The sequence below is a fragment of the Bubalus bubalis genome, chromosome 14 (assembly GCF_019923935.1).
Source record: "Bubalus bubalis isolate 160015118507 breed Murrah chromosome 14, NDDB_SH_1, whole genome shotgun sequence".
In the NCBI taxonomy this organism is placed as follows: domain Eukaryota; kingdom Metazoa; phylum Chordata; class Mammalia; order Artiodactyla; family Bovidae; genus Bubalus; species Bubalus bubalis.
The window spans coordinates 29,077,788-29,096,210 of record NC_059170.1 but is presented as its reverse complement, the minus strand read 5'-3'; the positions used below and the strand labels follow the sequence as shown (position 1 = coordinate 29,096,210).

General features: G+C 59.8%; 2 protein-coding genes across 2 annotated transcripts; both read right to left on the bottom strand.

Annotated features, from left to right (window-relative positions):
• Positions 1–1,214: 1,214 nt before the first annotated feature.
• On the bottom strand, positions 1,215–8,836 carry OGFR (opioid growth factor receptor). Its single transcript, XM_045162679.1, has 7 exons — positions 8,630–8,836; positions 6,452–6,520; positions 5,825–5,903; positions 4,846–4,924; positions 4,035–4,101; positions 3,283–3,431; positions 1,215–2,561 (listed from the first exon to the last, which is right to left on the bottom strand). Exons 1-7 carry the CDS (start codon positions 8,774–8,776, stop codon positions 1,544–1,546), a joined length of 1,608 nt encoding a protein of 535 aa, XP_045018614.1. The 5' UTR covers positions 8,777–8,836; the 3' UTR covers positions 1,215–1,543.
• Positions 8,837–11,232: 2,396 nt separating this feature from the next.
• On the bottom strand, positions 11,233–15,940 carry LOC123464892 (MRG domain binding protein). The gene is made up of 5 exons (XM_045162675.1): positions 15,445–15,940; positions 14,818–14,939; positions 12,994–13,075; positions 12,664–12,738; positions 11,233–12,257 (listed from the first exon to the last, which is right to left on the bottom strand). Exons 1-5 carry the CDS (start codon positions 15,590–15,592, stop codon positions 12,070–12,072), a joined length of 615 nt encoding a protein of 204 aa, XP_045018610.1. The 5' UTR covers positions 15,593–15,940; the 3' UTR covers positions 11,233–12,069.
• Positions 15,941–18,423: the final 2,483 nt, after the last annotated feature.

Below are 18,423 nucleotides of genomic sequence, written 5' to 3'. Positions count from 1 at the left end.
TCCTGTACTTCCATGCCTGACACAGCAGGGGCACCAGAGCACTCCTGCTGGACCAGACTTGGGGAAGCCTTGCTGTGAAGTCAAGGAGAGACCAGGTGCCTGGAATCCCATTCCCCCATCCTAGCCCTATGCAGACCCTCCCACCTGCTGCCAGGAAACACCCTCCCTTGGAGAGCAGCCCCTGTCTTGAAGCCCCAATAGCCACAGTGGCCTGGGGAGAGGCCAGGGGGCCAGCTTCACATCTACTGGCCAGTGTCCAGGGTTACTGCCCACCTGTCTTGGGCCATCACTCTTCCTGAAGCTTGCAGGTCAGGTGGGTCTGAGCGGCCTGCCAGCCTATCGCCAGGTCCCACTGCTGGGCACAGATACTCCCCTCCCCCAGGGTTGCTCCAACGGGGTCTTCTCCTTCCAGGCTCCAAGCTTTTCCATCTGAACCTGAGCCTGATAATGGTCTGGATAAGGACCCTGACCCCTGGGGTCACTGTATGGCCCACACTAGCCCCAAAAAGTGACTTTAAGTTTGTCCATCTCCCCCCGCCCCCACACACAGGACAGGAGCTGTCAGGGGAGCATGTTAGCGGGACGCAGGTCCCAGCTCCTAACCCGCAGAATGAACTAGGCTCCCTCCCCCTGCCCCCCACCCCCAGGTGTGACCTCCATCACTTCCACGTGTCAGGAGGGGAGAGGTCAGTCCTGACCAGGGGACAAAGCCAGGCTGATGGCAGCATGCCCTGTGGGTTGGGGGTTGCTGAAGGAGGGTGGCACTCTGTTCCCATGCCAGGTTGGAGGGCCCAGGGTCCCTGTGTGGAGGACCCATGGGCTGAGGGGCGGCTGTGGCTGCCAGGGTGGGGACAGAGGGGACAAAGCCATAGAACCACCACAGAGCTTGTGCTCCGAGGCGCATCACAGAACCCCAGATCAGGGCACACCCAACACTGCTCCACACCCTTGAATCGCTGACAAAAGGCAGCCTAGGGGCCCAATGCCCAGCCCCAGAGGCTCTGGGTGGCCATGGGGTCAGGCATTTTGGGGGGTGTACACTGGGGGGCACACATGCTCAGGAGGGCTGCACCAGGGTCGTGCCCCAGGCACTTCCGCAGCAAAGTGGTGACACGGCTGGGCCATGTGCACCCAGAAGTCCAGCCAGAGGTACTCATGAGACCAGCCCCTCCCCTGCCCTGGCCATCCACGGGCTGCCGTCCATACCGAAACACTCAAAGTCAAATGAGTTTATTCAGAAAAGGCCTCTGTGTCAGAGTAAGAAAATGAGCACCCCCTCCCACCCCTCCAGACCCTGAAGGGCCAAGTTACAAAGGTTGGTGGGGGGGAGGGCGGTGACAGCACACAGGAGGGAGGAGGTGGGAAGTGAGGTGGAAGCAAGAAGGCTGAAGCCTCAGCCTCCCCGAGGACTGGGCCTGGCCTCCTTGCAGCTGCAGTGACCACCAGGGACAGGCCAACAGAGCTGGACACTGACAACAGCTGACAACGTGGCTCCCAGGCCTGTGGCAGGGCAGGGCCAGGAGGCCCACGGGTGTCCGCTTCCCTAAGGCTCTCCGGGATGGACACAAGGCCCCGCCTCCGCGGGCTCTGCTCTCTCCTCCACCTCCGGTGCTGCAGTGCCTGGGCTGCCAGGGGCACTCTGCCCCAGCCCTGCCTGGCCTTCTGCTTCCTCTTTGATCCCATTTGCACCCTCTTCAGCCTCTGAGCACTCAGATGGGGCAGGAGGCTTAGTGGTGGCCAGTGTCAGGGTGCCACCATCTGCTGCTGCCTCTGGGTGATCACTGGCACCTTGGTCCATCTTCCTTCGCTTCCTTACCTCATCGGCCACCTTGGCCCCCGGGGGCTGGGGGCAGGGCTGCTTGGCCTCCTCTGGGGCCTGGCTGACCACTTCCTGGGTCTCTACCCTGAGGCTGCCCTGGCTGAGGGCGCAGCCTTCCAGGTTCAGGGCGATCTTCTCCACCTCAGAGGTGCTGGTGCCTGGCTCCCCCAGGGCCCGCCCCCGCAGATTCGCCTCCAGCTTCCTCTTCTTGCTCTCCTTGGGGTTTGGTGACTCTGGTCCCTGCTCCTCGCTGGTCTCATCTCCCTGGTCCCTTTCCAGGGCTCTGACCTCCTGGGACTCTGTGCCAGGTAGCTGGGGACCCTCGGCCAGTGGGCCTGCCTCCTCGTCCTTCCCCAGCCCACATGTGTGCCTCTGGGTGCCAGCTTCAAGGGGGGGTTCCCCAGGGCTCTCCTCCTCCTTCGCCTGTCTGGGGCAGGCCAGCTGGGGTGAGCAGGGTGGTGAGCATGGCTTGAACTTCTGCAGTTTGTCCTGGGGCCCCCAGACGAACCTGTAGCGGGGCCGGAAGTGCTCCCAGGCGAAGTGCAGCAGCTCGCGGCGTTGGTGCCGGCAGCGCACGGTGAACACAAAGTAGTCCAGGGCGCTGTGCCGCAAGCCTGGCAGCTGCCTCCACACCAGCGTCTCCTCCAGGAAGAAGCGGGCCAGGGGTGCCTGGTAGTGCGCCAGCCCCAGCTCCCCCAGAGACTTGAGGATGCGGGTGATGCGGAGGTTGTTGTGGCTGTGCCTGGTGGGGACAGGAGGCGCTGGTGGGGCTGCACGTGGGTGGGCGGTGTCAGCCAAAGACTGCCCTTCTCCAGCCCCCCTCACACTCCCCTAAGAGGCTGGTGTCCACCAGCAGAGATACTCCAGCCCACAGGTCAGTCCCCATTCCTACCCTGTCCTCAGGTCCCTGAGAAGATGGCCCATGTGCCTGGATCGTGCAGGTAAAGAACTGTGATGCGTTCCCTAGAAGGGTGACTGTCCCCTTGGTCCCATGGAAGACCCACCCCCAGCACAGCTGGAGAAGAACCAGATGGGGACCCTCTAGAGGCAGGGGTCTGTTGCCCATGTGCCCTGAGCTGCCGCCCCTCCACCCAGTGCATCCCAGGGGGGAGAGGGGAGCATGTCTGCCACACCCCCCAGGTGGGATGCTCAGTGATGTAGTGAAAGTGATGGAGCCCCTTGGCAACCCAACCCATGCCTACATGGGTGGCAGGCCATAGCAAGAAACCCACAGCTGAATCAGGTGGCACTCACCCCTACTCCTCCTGCTCCCTCTCCCGTCCTGCCAAACCTGGTCCCATCCTCACCCCCCTCTGTCTTGCCCCCACCCTGCCCTTGCCCCACCTCCACAAGCTCAGAGGATGCTGGGAGTCTCAGGCTCTGCCTTGCAGGCCCCCTCCCCAGAGATGTTCCTTGCAATCAGAGACCAGCTGTGCAGACCCCCAAGCTCCTGGCCTGCTCACCAGTTGAGGTTCTGGAAGCGCTTCTGGTAGTTGTGTGCTCGGCACACCTGGCCGGTATCTCGGTCCTGGAGCTGGATCCCGAAGAAGCCCAGCATGAGCTCGTAGGCCTGCACCAGCCGCTTCCTGACCTCCGCAGACTTCTTAAATGCCTGGAAAAGCCCCCAAGGGTGGCAGAGAGCTCAGTGTCAGTGCAACACAGCCAAGAGCTGGACACCTTCCTCAGGCCCAAATTCATCTGGGGCCTTGGCTCAGACCGTCAGGGTGAAGGGCTAGGGCGCAGGAGCCTGGGGCTGCTCACTTGACTTTGAACGGGCACCAGATCTCCCCAGCCTGAGGCATGTGCTGTAGCCTTGAGAGGAACTCCCTGACCTGCGGGAAGACCTCAGGGACCCTAGGGCTGGACACGGGACTGCAAGCACCCATCCTGTCTCCTGGGCACACCTGCTCGGCCTCCCCGGCTCCTGGAGCCCCCTCCCCACTCGCCAGGCATCATCGATCCAGCCCAAACCAGGGCTGACCAAGGCAAAGCCTGGTCACTCTGACTCTGCTTCTGGCCCCTTCCCGAGACCCCTGGACATGAGCAACCCTCTCAGTCAGATTTCTCTGGAAGCCTGCAAGGAGCACTGAGGGCCAGAGGCAAGGACCACTTATGAGGGAAGATAATAAAACTGTGGGTAGGGGAGTCCTTCAGCTCCTGTTCCCCTGAACACCTGTGGCTAGCCGTGACCTGTACCTTGACCTCCAGAGCTCACCTCGATCTCCCGGAGCGTGAGGGGCTTGGCGTGCCAGTTCACCCCTGGCTCCCGCAGTGGAAACAGCCTGTGAGGGAAGGGATGGCACAGGCTTGGTAAGCGGCACACGCGGCCCCTGGGGCTCTTGGCTCAACTCTGGCAGGGCTGGCTGGACCTCGCGTGCCACATGTGCTGTGATCTCTCCCCAGTCAATAAAGTCAAAGGGTGAGGATGGGAGAGCTCTAGGGGGAGTGCCCAGGATAAGAACCAAGGACAGCCCACCCACAGGAGTCCCAGCCCACCCAGAGTCCAGCCTGCCCACGCAGCAGGAGGGCACCTGCCAGACAGCGACCCGCCTCTCTACCATTCCCTTTCATTCTCAAGTTCTTCTTTGCCGCCCACCATTAATGCTGCGGAATTATTCTCAGGGATATCCTGTGCGCTGGGTCGGTCGCCTGCAAGCCGTCCTTAAAGGACACTGCATTTGCAGGCCAGCGTCCGGGGAGTACCTTAAGACACCATTAGAATCCGCCCTTGCGGCAGAGGGGCACTGCGGACAGATTCAGGACAGCCTCATGGGGCCTCCAGCGAGCCAGCTAGTCGACTGCTCTTGCTATCCCCCAAAGCCAGCGTCAACCCCCAGCAGCTGAGGCTGTTTCCAGCTGGAGCACCCAGACCCGGTCTCCCCTTAGCTGGCCCCTGCCTGCAGAACAAGGCACGGGGCACAGAGGGCAGTGCGCCTGCTCAGTAAGCCCAGTGCCTGGAAGAGGCGGAGCCAGGATCCAGTACGGGCGGAGCCTCAAGCCCCTCCTCAGAAGCCCCGCCCACTCACCACTGGATGTAGGAGTGATTATCCTCCAGGAGTTCATAGTCTTCCTTCCAGTTCTGAAGAATGTCCTCAATGAAACAGCCTGGGAGGCCCACAGAGACAAGTCAGGGGGACTGCCGAAAGCCCCTCCCCTCGCCCCTTTCATGAGGACCTTGGGGTTCAGGTTGTGCACACCTCCTGTGATGTTAACCCAATTTAGGCTGACCACCACTGTGCAATCTGGAAGGTGAACCCTTATGGCTGATAGAGGGCAGACCAGAGTGGGCAGGCCATGCTGGCACTCTGGGTGGGAGAACCTGGGAGGCCCCATCGGGTAAGAGAGAGTGGTCCCAGATCTAAACCTGTCTTTGCAGAAGGGGGGCCTTGCTGCACCCCACAAACCACAGGCTGCTAGCTGGAGTTCTGCCTTCACACAGGGCCTGCAACCAAGCCCTACGCTGCAGCCTGGTCTCCACAGGGCACCCCCCACTTTCTGCAAAGGGCCTGGAGGGGAATATTTGAGGCTGTGCGGCCCCTGGCACGTGCAGCAAAGGAGCCATGGACAACACGTATGTGGATGGGTTCTGATAAAACCTCACCATGGACACTGAAATTTGAATCTCATATGATTTTCACATGTCATAAATGTTATTGTACCATAAAACTTCCCCAACTGTTTAAAAAGGTAAAAACCATTCCTTCCTGTTAGTTTATGTATGCAGCTTCCTCACTATGGAGGCAGTCGAGTAGTCATGACAGAGATTGTGTGCCTGCAAAGCCACCAGCATTCATCGCCTGGCCCTTTGGAGCATGGTGGCCACTGTGTCCTGGCCAAGGGTTGGGGCCCTGGGAGTCCCTCAGTAGCTTGGGCGGAGGGGGAGGGGGTTGCTGTGGGGGTATATCTGAAAGCCACAGGTCCAAACCATGTCCCAGCAGACCAGACAGGCAGAGGAGAGAGGAATACCCCCAGAATGGAGCTGCCGGCAGCTGGGCAGGTACACACCATTAGGCAGGAACCGAATCTCATTTTTGTAGAAACTCAGGTTGAGCATGTCGCCATTGTCATCTCCTTCTACCAGATCCTACAGAGCCAGAGAAAGGTGACAAGGTGTCATCCAAACAGGCTGACTCCAAGGACCCCTCATACTGAAGCATTCCTGGGCTGGGTGGGAGGGAGGAGGTGTTGGCTCTTGGCCCGTGAACCTCCAGATATCCTGAGGGCTGGTGAAGACCCCAAGTGCCAAACCTGGGTCCCCCACGCCACAGGGGAGGACCAGCCTTCACACTTGGGAGACAGCAGCCACCTCTGACCACCAGTGACAACCATCCCCTCCTCAACAATGTGGGCCAGGGCTGGGAGTCCCCTTCATCTGCACCCCAGAGACAGCCCAAGGGTTCCCTGAGACTCTTGGGTGCAGAGGGCAGGGGCTGAGGACAACAGAAGCCATGAGATGGGCTGGTGGGGCCTCCTGTGGATGAGCTGGCGGCTGGCACTGTCACGGTGTGAAAGGTGAGGGTGCTGTGGTGGGAGTTGGGGCGTGGTGCTGTCACCCCATGATTACAGGAAGGATTCAGTCCTGGTGGGCTGCAGGGGTGGGTGTTTGGGGTGGGGCTGTGCACAGATACCTACCGGGTAGTGGTGCCGGTACCGGTGTGTGTCCCGTGCAGCTCGCCAGTTTCGGGACCCTGTCACCTTGAGCTGGAGAGAGAGAAAGGATCAGATCCCAGTGGGGAGACCCTCCTCATTCCTCAAGGCAGCCAGCCAGCAGGACCCACCCAAGGGAGGACCCACCCTGGTAAGGACAGCAAGGACTGGGCCTAGCTGCCAGCAATATCAGAGGGGCCAGAGTAGCTGGAGTGAGCCCTCAGGACTCCAGGCCAATGTGCATTCTTGGGGTGCCCCCCGACTCCAGCATTACTTTCTCCTCCCTTGTTTGCTGGCATCACAGTCCAGGACCTCCTCTGGGAACCCCACCTCCCCCAACACTTCCTCCTTGACCTGCGCTCTAAGCTAACACCTAAGGGGCTGTATTGGAGAAGGAAATGGCAACCCACTCCAGTGTTCTTGCCTGGAGAATCCCAGGGATGGGGGATCCTGGTGGGATGCCGTCTATGGGGTTGCATAGAGTTAGACACGACTGAAGCGACTTAGCAGCAGCAGCAAAGGGCTGTATACCCAAGGCCAGTGGCCTTGCCACCTAGAGCCCCAGATGCTTCTGAAGAGGGTTTCTTAGCCAGATGCTGGTTAGGTCAATGGACAGTGGGTGGAAATGAAACTCAGCAGAAGCTGCCCCGCCCCTCATCAGCATCCATTTCTCAGCCTCCCTGGGTCGGTCCAGAGGGCGGGTCCTGACCAATGCTGGCCAGGTGCACAGCTCAGAGCAGGGCCAGCGCCATGGGTGCACAAATGACAGCGTCCAGGAGGAAGCACCAAAAAGCCACACCGGGACCCAGTGTGTGGCAGCCAGGAAGGACCATGGGGGAAGGAGAGGAGACTGGGACTTTGTAGAAGGAGAGAAGCCATAGCAGAGGGGCAGGGAAGAGGTCAGAGGACCATGGGCATCTCACAGGAAGGTCCACGTGCCGAAGCACTGCTTTAGGAGTGTGGCCCATGGAGCTATAGTGAGGATGGTGTCCTCCACCTAAGCTGCACCACGTCCAGTGGGCATCCGCCTGGGGGAAGAGGTGGATTCCTGCCCTGTGACCTGTGCCCCTGACCACTGCCCAGCCTACCTACCCTAGGAACTCGTGCACCCCTGAAACATTGGAAATGTGCCGAGGTCACCGGCCTTCTCGGCAGGCCCAGGAGCCCCTTGGGGTTCCTCTTGCTGACCGACCACTCCAAGACCCGGAGAGAAATTTGAACACCAGAATGCTCATCTGCAGCACGACAATCCATCACTGAGACCACTAAGGCTGGAACCCAAGCTTCCCCAGATACGGTGCCAAGATACCCTCATCCCAGAAGGAGGGGGACACATCGTGACAACTATCCCTTGGAGCCCTCTCCCTCACCTGGAACCCCAGCTGGAGCAATGGCGTACCCACTCGGGGATTGTGACACCTGGTAAGCACCAGCAAGTAACTGCCAGTAATGTTGAATAACCATGGTTATGACAAGTAACCAGTGGTGACAACGAGGAGCTGGTGGGCACACCAGCTGCCCTGGCTCAGGCAAGCCACACACATATAGCCTCCAAGGCCACCTCCAGACGACATGAGGTCAGCCCCGGTCAGAGCGGGTAGGTGCTGCACCTAGTGAGGGTCAACGGGGTGGGGCAGGCTGGGGGCTCTGGGGCCTGGGGAAGGGTGGAGTCTTGGGCAGGGGAGCCGGGGTGGAGGCAGCAGCTCCAGGAGGGAGGGGGTGAAGGAGGCCAGAGCTGAGGGCTGGGTCTGTCTAGAGGACAGAGCCAAGGGCCTGAGGCTGGGATGTGACAGGGGAGTCAAGGATGTGCTGGGGCCATCCTCTGGAGGAAGTGTCACCGCGCCGATCTGGCCCTGGGGACAAGGGTCTGAGGGTGGCCCCGGATTCCCTGCAAGGTGCCCTGGTGGGGGAGCGCGCGGGGGAGCGGGTCGGAGCGGACCTCAGTGTGTCCTGGGGACCAGGAAGCGAGTAGCAGGAGGACAGGGAGGGAAGGGGGCCACCGCTGGAGATGGGGAGCCGAGCCCCAAGCCGGGTCTCTGGGAGGTGCCTGCACACCTGGCCCCGTGGCGGGGCAGGGAACGGCTTGCCAGCAACCGGGCTTTGCCCCCTTTGCCTCCGCGGCCTCCCCAGGGGCGCCGGGTTCCCAGGGCGCGGGGGCGGCACCTGGAGCGCGCTGGGCCGCGCGTCCTCCTCGGCTTCCGCGTTCCCCAGAGCGCCGGTCTCGCCATCCTCGCCGGCTTCCGCCCGCGGGCCCTCGCCGTTCTCCTCCTCATCCTCGTCCCAGGTCGAGTCGCAGTCCGAGTCCTCCATGCTCCGGTGGCGGTGGAACCCGCTCCAGCGGAAGCGAATGTGAAACAGGGAGGAAACGCGGGGGCGGGCCGGGGGCGGGCCGGGGGGCGGGTCGGAGGCGGGCCCGGGTCTGCCGTCTCGGTCCGCCCAGCCCGGAGGAGGACCGTCCCCAGGATGTACCCTCCAAGGATGTCCCTCTGGAGGAGGCCTGTCCTTCCACACCGAGAATATCCTTCCCCCCGAGAAAGCCCCTCCGGAGGACGCTCCCTTCTCCCCCGAGGTTGTCCCCTTCCATGCCCACCTAGGTAGGGATTTCTCCCTGGAGAGAACCCTTGGGGGGTGCTCCCCAGGGTACCCTCTCAGGACCCTCCCAGGTCCCTTTTCCCCTGGAGAATGGCCTCCTCCACCCTGGAGGACGCCTACCCGCAAGATGTCCAGAACCACTGCCCTGCCCCCGTGTTCTCCTCAGAAGAATGTAGACAGGAAGCCTGCCCCCTGAGGAGGTCCCCCAGAGCACCCCCAGAACGTCCCTTCCCCTCCGAACACCCTCCCCTGCAGGGCACCTCTCTCCACCATGATCCCCCCAAGGATGACCTCAGGGAGGATGGCCCCCTGAAGGGTGGCCCCCCTGGAGCTTGTTTGTAGCAGATGTCCCCCACAAGTGTGCTCCTAGGAGGATATCCCCAAGTTGTCTGAGAGTCCCATAGTGCAGTGTCCTCGTGGGCCTGCCCTCCCGTCCCCTCTGCTGAAGGTAGTGGTTGTAAGACAGCACGGGTGCTGCCGTCACTCACTTGGAGGCACCAGGTAAAGACCCAGACACCCGGAGACAGGAATGACCCGGGGTCACCCTCAGGGCTGGTCAACAGAGACTGAGGCCCTGCCCAATCCTGCAGGCTGCCAGGCCTCAGGTTGGTATGCCCAAGGATGTGACAGTCCTTGAGCTGTGCATCTGGGGACAGCTCAGAGCTGGACAGAACCTGCCAGTCTTGGCCATGGGCACAGCCGAAGACCCTTCATGCTGGTGCCAACTCCTTGCAGGCTTACCAACTTCCGTTACCTCTCTGGGTACCATCTCGCCTGGACAACCTTCAAGGACAGTGGTTACTCCCCCAAAGGTATTGAGTTCTGGGCATTTCTGCAAATCTTCTGCCACTGATGGCCAGGGTAGGTGTCCCAGGGAGGAGGCAACAGAGGCAGACGGCCAGGCATTGTGCTATGCTATGCTAAGTCACTTCAGTCGTGTCCGACTCTGTGCGACCCCATAGACGGCAGCCCACCAGGCTCCCCCGTCCCTGGGATTCTCCAGGCAAGAACACTGGAGTGGGTTGCCATTTCCTTCTCCAATGCATGAAAGTGAAAAGAGAAAGTGAAGTCGCTCAGTCGTGTCCGACTCTTAGTGACCCCATGGACTGCAGCCTACCAGGCTCCTCCGTCCATGGGATTTTCCAGGCAAGAGTACTGGAGTGGGGTGTCATCAGGCATTGTGCAGGGCTGGCCTATTGCAGACTGTGGCCACAGGCCTGGCCTTCTTAGCTGACTTGCAGCTATGACTAGACCCTGGCTGTGACTTCTGGAGGGATGGGGCCCTCTGATGAGGCACTGATGGGTGCTGGGGCGCTCTGAGAGCACTTGGGTTGGTAGGCAGGCCCTCCCACCTCTACCCGAAAACAGATAAGCATGCACTGGAGGACACAGTGCTGTAGCCCCAGGCTGCAGCACTCAGAGCACAGCCTCCCATACTGCCTGCTGCCACACGCTTGTTCTCACATGGAGCCCAGCTTCTGCTTTACAAGTGCCAGTCACACTTGACTGTACCAGGGTGCCATCTAGATGCCCCTCCCTGTGGTAGGAGGCCCCTCTGAAAGTGTGATCTTCTCCTGGAATCTCACCCCATGGGGCCCTTAGGCACCAGGTCTGACTGTGGGGTGTAAGCTTCTGCCTCAGCTTCCTGCACGGGGCAGTCAGGACAGAAGGCCAGGGCTGCTCAGGTAGACCTGACATGAGACATTCCGTGCCAGGCACTGCGGGCCCTACTGGGGCAGCAGGTGCCGGCCTCCGACTCCCACCGGGCCACCTCTCAGCCCATGGAGCCCCACGGGCTCAGGGATTTCCAATCGCCTGTGGCTGATGTTGGGGGGATGGGTGGCACCAGTGTCCTCCCGGTTTGTCAGGATGAGGGTGAGCGCCTCCTCTCTCACTTGGGAGGCCTGAGCTCCGCCCCAGTTCTCATGCTGTGGGGAAGCAAGCACTACTCCCATCAGGCACCACTCCGACTGGGTGCCTCTCTTGAGGTTTTTTATTTGAAGGGATGCTCACATGCAACAAAGTAGCCACTCTAGACCTGTTACTAGTTTGTATATTCATTGTATCAAGTGATCCAAGTACATCAAAGCCTAGCTTCGGTTATAAATCTTGGAAAAAGACAACCTCCTACTATAAGAAAAGTTAACTGTGGTATCAAAATCACACAACTCCAGTTGCTTTTTTGTGCTTTAATGTCCCTCAGTCAAAAGCAAGTATGTCTCGGTCAGCCTGGTGCCCAGGCCGCATCAGCCCTCGGCCTGCCTCCCTCTGCTCATTCATTTGGTCTGTTTGCGAGTGGAGTGACTCGAGAATACAAAAATAACCGCTACAAATTCTCTGTATCTGGCATATAAAAACTGAGTGAAAAGTATCTCAGTAGTCTGTTACCTTAAAACAAAACATCTCAGCAAAAAATACAACACAGGTTCAACTTCTGCAGTACTTTTTTCGTATAAAACCCTAGTAAAATAGGCTTCTTAAAAATTAAATAGTGAAATACCAACCAAATTATATACATCATTACAGTACAGATAAATGAGGCAAAGTACCCAGTTCTCAGTCTCCCTGGTGGTGGAAGGGCCGGCGCCTGTGGCCTGACACTCCCCCTGAGGCTGCAGTCAGTTGAGAGCGAGCCTTTGACCGGTGGATAGACGGAGAAACGGGAAGACCCGGGCCCCTCAGAGCAGAGAGGCAGTCCATGATTTATTGCTTGCTGTGTCCGCTCTCTGCCCACGCAGCCTGGTCCTCAGGCCCATGCCAACGCTTGGCCCCAGGTGCAGCTGAGCCATAGCGATGGAACCCACGAGTGTCCAGAGAGGATGCGGCCTGGGCTTTCACGTCCCGGGTCTCAGCATCTGAGCGGGACCCATCCTGGGTGTTGGGGGCCATCCGAGCCCAGACGGTCTGAGTGGCGCCTCAGGAGCCTCTGGTACCCGAGGGCAGGCAGTAGGGCCGGTGGTATTTGACCCTCCCACTGCCTCGAGACCACAGCACCCGCCTGCTGCGAGTATCTACGTCCGGCGCCGCTTGGCTGCGCTGGGGCTGGAGGGGTTGCTGTTGGCGGTCAGGACTTTGTCGGTGACCCGGCTGCGCTTCCGCTTGTCTGGCCCCTCTTTGGACCCCAAGTCCGAGTTGTTCTTTTCTTTGTCTTTGCTGGACTTTTCTGTTGCTTTCCCCAAGCTTCCTGAAGATGAAAAAACTGGGAGACAAAATCATTTGGCTGAAAACAGAATATCCAAAATTTTATTTCATCTTCCTGTTCAGTTACAAAAATCTATACCTATGTACATGACATCGACCCCAAAAGGCTCCTCCCTAGCTGAGGTGCCTGCATGGCTGTGCCCATCTTTGCTTCTCGGGGTTCGCCCTGCACTGAGAAGGCCGCCACCCATTCTACTTTAGTCGGGCAGCCTCCTGCACCCCCACCCCCAAGGTTGGCTCCGAGAGTGACTCCCCTGTGTGGGAGGCTCTCCCCGACCAGAAAGAAGCTGCCTTCTCAGCTGCTGAGACAGACGAATGACCCCATTGCCAGTGATGGGGAAGCCTCGCCAGGCTGGGGTCCATGCCCCTGGGGCCCAGGGTGGGAGGGCAAGCTCCACACTTACCATCATCAGCCCCGTTGTGGGGGTCCACATCTTCCTTCATTTCCTCTTTCATTTCCTCCTCTATGATCACTTTTCCTGTGGGGAGATGACCGATGATGACCTGGAGCCCACAATGGTGAGCGCCGTGGCCCTGCCTGACCACGGTGGCTAAGGCCAGGGGCTGCTGCCGACTTGGAAGGTGTCTGCCCCTGTCTTGGAGGCCCCCAGACTGCCCCATCCTGGAGGGTGAGCACCACCCAGCCAGTGACCCTCACTCTCTGAGGCTCGTGACCTTCACCCTGACACCACCGCCTTTTCCCATTCCCAAATCTGCCCTTGCCCGAGTCATACCTTCTCGGACTTCTTGAATGATTTCTTCTGGAAGGATGAAGTTCCTCTCTGGATTTGGGAACGGAAGAATCTCAGACTCGTGCTGATGACAAATAAGGGTTTTTTTTTTAGAAGCAAAGAAGAAAATATGATTTTAAATATCACATTTAAAAAAATGTGACTAGAGATGTAAGAGCCAACTCAGGAGTGACCAACGAGCACAGATGGCTGTCCTGAGGGGCTACAGTGGGCAGGCGCAGGGCCTGAGGCCTTTGTTCTCTCTCGTGGAAACCAGGCAAACAAAACAAAATGCAGGCGGCACCAGGAATGCTCGCCAGGCTCCACTTGTTCCCCAGATCATGTAGGCCCAGAGGGACAGAGAGCCGGAATCACCACCACCAGACAAAGGGAAAGGTGAGCTGGCGGGAAAGGTCTCTGGGTTGGGAGGGGATTCAGGAGACAGGGCTTCTAGTCCCCAATTTGGGAGCTGAGCTGCAAGCCTGGTGGTCAGCGAGTAAGTGTGCCAATTGCCAGCTGGGAGCTTCACAAACCCTGAGAGCTCCCAGGCCCATGGTCATCCCATGGGGTGAGATCCACAGACCCATATTTACAAGGTCCCAGGTGACCATGGCATCAGCTCTATAGTGGTGCTGGGGTCCAAGAAACTGAGGAAGGAAGGGCTACCTGTCCTGGACTGAGAGCCCCCCTGGTGGCCCCCACAGCTGAGTATCACGGGGACCCCGTACTGGGCGTCACGGCCTCAGCACCCTCTAAGCCAGCATCTGCACTTGAGAGCCATCTGTCCTGTCTACCGCACCAAAGGCCCCCCAGGACAGGGGCCCTGCCATACTTGTCTCTGTGTCCAGCTCTGGGCCCCAGCCTGGAGTGGAGATACAGGAAGCGTCTGGGGGCCAGGTGACACCCCAACATGACAAGCATGGGGGTCCTGTCAAACTGCTGAACATGGGAATTCTGGGGGAGTGAGGCCCCAACTGGTGGGCACAGCCCTTTGGGAGGCCTGCTTCAGTTCAACAGCTTGACCTCAAGTTCCCAGGTGCTAACTGCGGGCTGGGGGTCAGAGCAGTACTGTCATTTCTCTCCCTTCTCTGCCTTGGGACAAGGAGATGCAAATGACTTGCCCAAGGCCAACAGGGAACTTGTGGTGGTGAGGGTTAAGGACACAGGAGGGTCTGAGCTTCACTCTCTGCCTCATGACAAGCACCAGGTCTCAGTGGGAGGTGGGTGGGAGGAGGGAGGGGCACAGGGTGGGGTGCCGGTGCAGCCCCGAGTCCTGACACCTGCTGCCACAGGGCCCTGACTCCTCCTGTTCCTCTGCAGGGAACACCCACCTGTCTTTTCTGCTGTCCTGGTTACCGAGTTGACCTGTTCTCCTTCAGACCCAGCATCTGGGGGTTCCCTGAGGGTGGCCTTCCAGTCGGCCTGGTTCTCACAAGAAGCCATCATATTCATCTCAATGTGACTCAGACCCAGTCACCTCCCTGCCTATAGCCCTCAGGAGTTTTCCACAGGACTGACAACCTAAGAGCCCCCTCCCACACAGGCCTCAGCTCCCTAGTTATCTCCTGGAAAGATCTTAACTGAACCTCGCCTACCCTCCCAAATCTAAGGTAGGTTCAGTGCAATAGCTAGTTACTGTCACCAGGCTTGTGTTTTCATAAAACTACCCAGAGCTATCTCGTTTAACAACTGGTCACCTGTGGGACATCCTGGGTGTCAAGGTCCCTGAGGCCAGGACCTGGGTGGGTGGGGGGGCACACAAAGGCGGGGTAGGTGGTGTGGAGGGGGGTCCCTGCCAGCAGCTCTGTCTGCGGGGGTCTAGCTCACCAGTGCCTGCATGTCATACATGGTGCTCAGGTGGTCCCAGATGACCTTGGATGGGACCTGCCGACCGATGTTCTGGCTGAACTTGTCTCGGATACAGATCATGTGGAAGTGCCGGTTCACACCTGCAGAAGGAAGGGGGTCGGCTTGTGGGGGAGGGGTAGGCCAGCTGGTAGGGTAGAGAAGAGAGGTAGGGGGCAACGGAGAGAGCGCGGGCAGAGTTGCAAGGGTGTAGGGAGGCAAAGGTGGAGGGTGGAGGAGGTAGGAGGTGCGGGGGTAAGAGGTGGGAGAGGAAAAGACAGGGGTCTGCAGCGGAGGTGTAACGAGGGGACAGGGGTGGGGGTGCACGTGAGGGCTGGAGTCAGCCGGGATGGGTGGCTGGACACAGGAAGGGGGCAGAGTCGGGTGGGGGTAGGGTATAGAAGGAGGCAGCGTGGGCAGGAGTAGGGGACTGCTGGAGGAAGCATGGGTGGGATGCGCAGGTGGGGGCAGGGTGCGCAGGTGGGGGCACGGTAGGCCGGGGTGCAGGCGCAGGAGGCCCCGCCCCGCGCGCCCAGCGCGCGTCCCCGACCGTTGCCGGCCGCCCCGCCCCCACGCGGGTGGGCCGCCCCGGCGCGGCGCTCTGCTCACCGACGGGCTTGTGGCCCAGCATGGCGTGGAAGAGGCACACCTCCACCTCGGGGCTCCACACCACCGTCTCTTCGGCCGGGCTGGTGGCCGCCTCCCCCGGGCCCTTGTCGCCGGCCGCGCCGCCGCCTCCCACCTCGGCCTCCCCCATGGCCCGGCCGCCCAGCGACGAGCCCCGGGCGGGAGCGGGCACGGCCACGAGCTCCGCGCAGGCGCACTCGCGGCGTGGGCGCGCGCTCGACGGGCTCGCTCTCGGGCTCTCGCTCGACGCAGGCGCAGGCGCAGCTGAGCGCTGGGTCGCCGCGCCCCCAGGCGGCACGGTCCCGCTGCGCAGCGCCGGCAGAGCAGGCGGATCAGGCGAAGGAGTGGGTTTGCGTAGATGGATGGAAATGCCCTAAATTAGATTGTTCCAGTGGCTGCACAGCTCGGGGTAAACCCCGCTGAACTCTGCGCTTACGATGGCGGGAATGCAAGCTGCACCTCAGTAAGAAGCAAAGAAGAAAAAGAACAGGCAACCTACAGTTCCTTCGAGTAGGGGCTCCACTCCTCTGCCCCTCCACTGCCTCCAGCTGACCCTCGGCCTGAGCGCTGCACAGAGAGGCTCCTGAACACCGGGGCAGGGACGTCGGGGTACAGCCTTCCCGCCCGGGGCCTCCAGCGTGACCAGCATTGGGCCCTGAGGGTTAACCCTGGTCGGGAGGGGCGGGGCCTCTGGGAGCGGGGCCAATGGGGGCGGCCGGCCTGGGCAGTCAGAGCTGCACCCAATCAAGACCGCCGGCCCCGCCCATCCCCGCCCCAAAGGGCTTCTCCCCGCCCCTTCTCCATCAGGCCACGCCCACGCGGTGCCGGGGGCGGATACCAAAGGCGAGGAGAGCTCTTGCTCTTCGTCTCCTCCTGGGTGTAGACGCCGGGTCGGCCTTCCGGGTCCCTTTCTGGCTCTGCGGTTTGCCAGCCGTGTGAGCAAGGCAAGACGCTGAGCCTCTCCAGGCCGCAGTATCCTCCGTGCAGTGCAACTAACGACGGAGCCTCATCCTGGGGTGCCCTGGGCACACTCTTGCGCTTCTTAGCGGGCATTCGGAACTGCTCTGGCCAGCCTCACCCCCGGAACAGCGGGGACTCAGAGTCTTGGCCTCCCTCGTGTGAAGAGCGCTGCTGGTGATGCCAGTCCCCACAGAGTGGGGACACGTGGCCCAGAGAGGATTTCACAGTGACCCAGTGCCACCGGCTGTCCTGGAGCCACGATGTGGAGGGACACTGTGACTTTGCTGGGACTGTGCTCCTTTCCTCTCTCTGACCCACAAGTGGGACTCCCCTCAGGGCTTGCTGTGAGGTGGAACGGAGCACAGCCCAAAGCCACTTCACACGGGCTCTGTCACACAGAAAGTGCTGACAGACAGTGGCCCTCATCATTAATCTCCCTACACTTCCCGGACACTTCGGGGTCCCTGCTCCTCCACCAGGTCTACCTTCTGCTCATTCTATCCCCACCCAATTCCTATCTTCTTCAATCTGGAGAGCCTCCTCCTCTAGGAAGCTACACAAAATGCCTCTAGGATGCCCACAAGACAGCCTCAGCCCATCTGTGCCTCTCATGCAATCTTTTCCTCCTGCCTGGGGTCACCTGGGTGCTGGTCTGTGTCTTGGTCCTCTCTGGTGGCCCCTGTAGCTGAGCTGTGTTCAGCCAGTGGCTGTGGTCCACAGACACCTGGTTCCTTTTGTTCCAGGCAGATCCTGGCATGTGTATCTGCAATCAGACTCAATGCAGAAAGACAGGTTGGATGATTTGGGCAAAAGGAAACTGCCTTCTCCACATCTTTCTTACACGAAGCCTCCTGGGTACTGCCCATTTGTCTGCTTCACCAGGTTTGTGTGCGACCGTCTCTACCCATGGGTATTGAGCCCACCTCTGTGCCCAGTGTCAGGGTGGAGCTAAATGCCATGCTAAGCTGCTAGGACTTTGCCTAATCCCAGTGAAATGGCTCATTTCTTTGTGTCCCACAGACGTGAGCACAACCGGAGCCAGACTGAGGCAGGATTCAGGAATCTGAATGCTGTGCCTGCACCTTCAGCCTCTGGGTTGTGGTGAATCAGATGTCAGGCTTCAGATCACTGCACTGGTGATCCAACGTGGGCCACTGGGCCACTGGGCCACCTGGGACTTATTTAGAATGTGTTGCTGCTGCTAAGTCGCTTCAGTCATGTCCAACTCTGTGCGACCCCATAGCCGGCAGTCCACCAGGCTCCCCCATCCCTGGGATTCTCCAGGCAAGAACACTGGAGTGGGTTGCCATTTCCTTCTCCAATGCATGAAAGTGAAAAGTGAAAGTGAAGTCACTCAGTCATGTCCGACCCTTACAACCCCATGGACTGCAGCCTACCAGGCTCCTCCGTCCATGGGATTTTCCAGGCAAGAGTACTGGAGTGGGGTGCCATTGCCTTCTCTGAGTGCCACTTGGGAAGGCCTATTTAGGATGAGCCTCCTCAAAATAACATACAGAAGAAAAAGTGTTCAAAAGTGAAGTGCAACTGGGTAGAGAGATGTGTGTGGGCCACCTGTGTATCCTTCTGGGATGATCATGAGAGTCTGAGCTGAAGGAGGCCCCTTTAATCCATAAGTAGAGAGCTGCTGTGAAAATTCCTCCATTATGGTCAGTTTCTTCCCACCTGGTTACAAAGGCAAGGTGTAGGTGTTGTTAGGGATGAAACATAGGTGTTGGGGAAGGAGGTGGTCACCAGGTGATCACTGATCAATAACTGCCTCCTGAGAGCTTGGCACAGGGGTGTAGGGAGGGTCTGGGTGGGGGCTCTATCTGCTGGGAGCCCATAGTTGGAGGATCACACTGAAGAAGATGTAAGATCTTACGTGAAGGAGCAGAAGAGAAGGGAGCTTCACTGGGGATGAGCACAGCCCTGGGTGGCAGGACTTCAGAAAGAGGCCACAGGTGCAATGGGAGCCTGACTGTGAGCCCCTCACTCCTGATC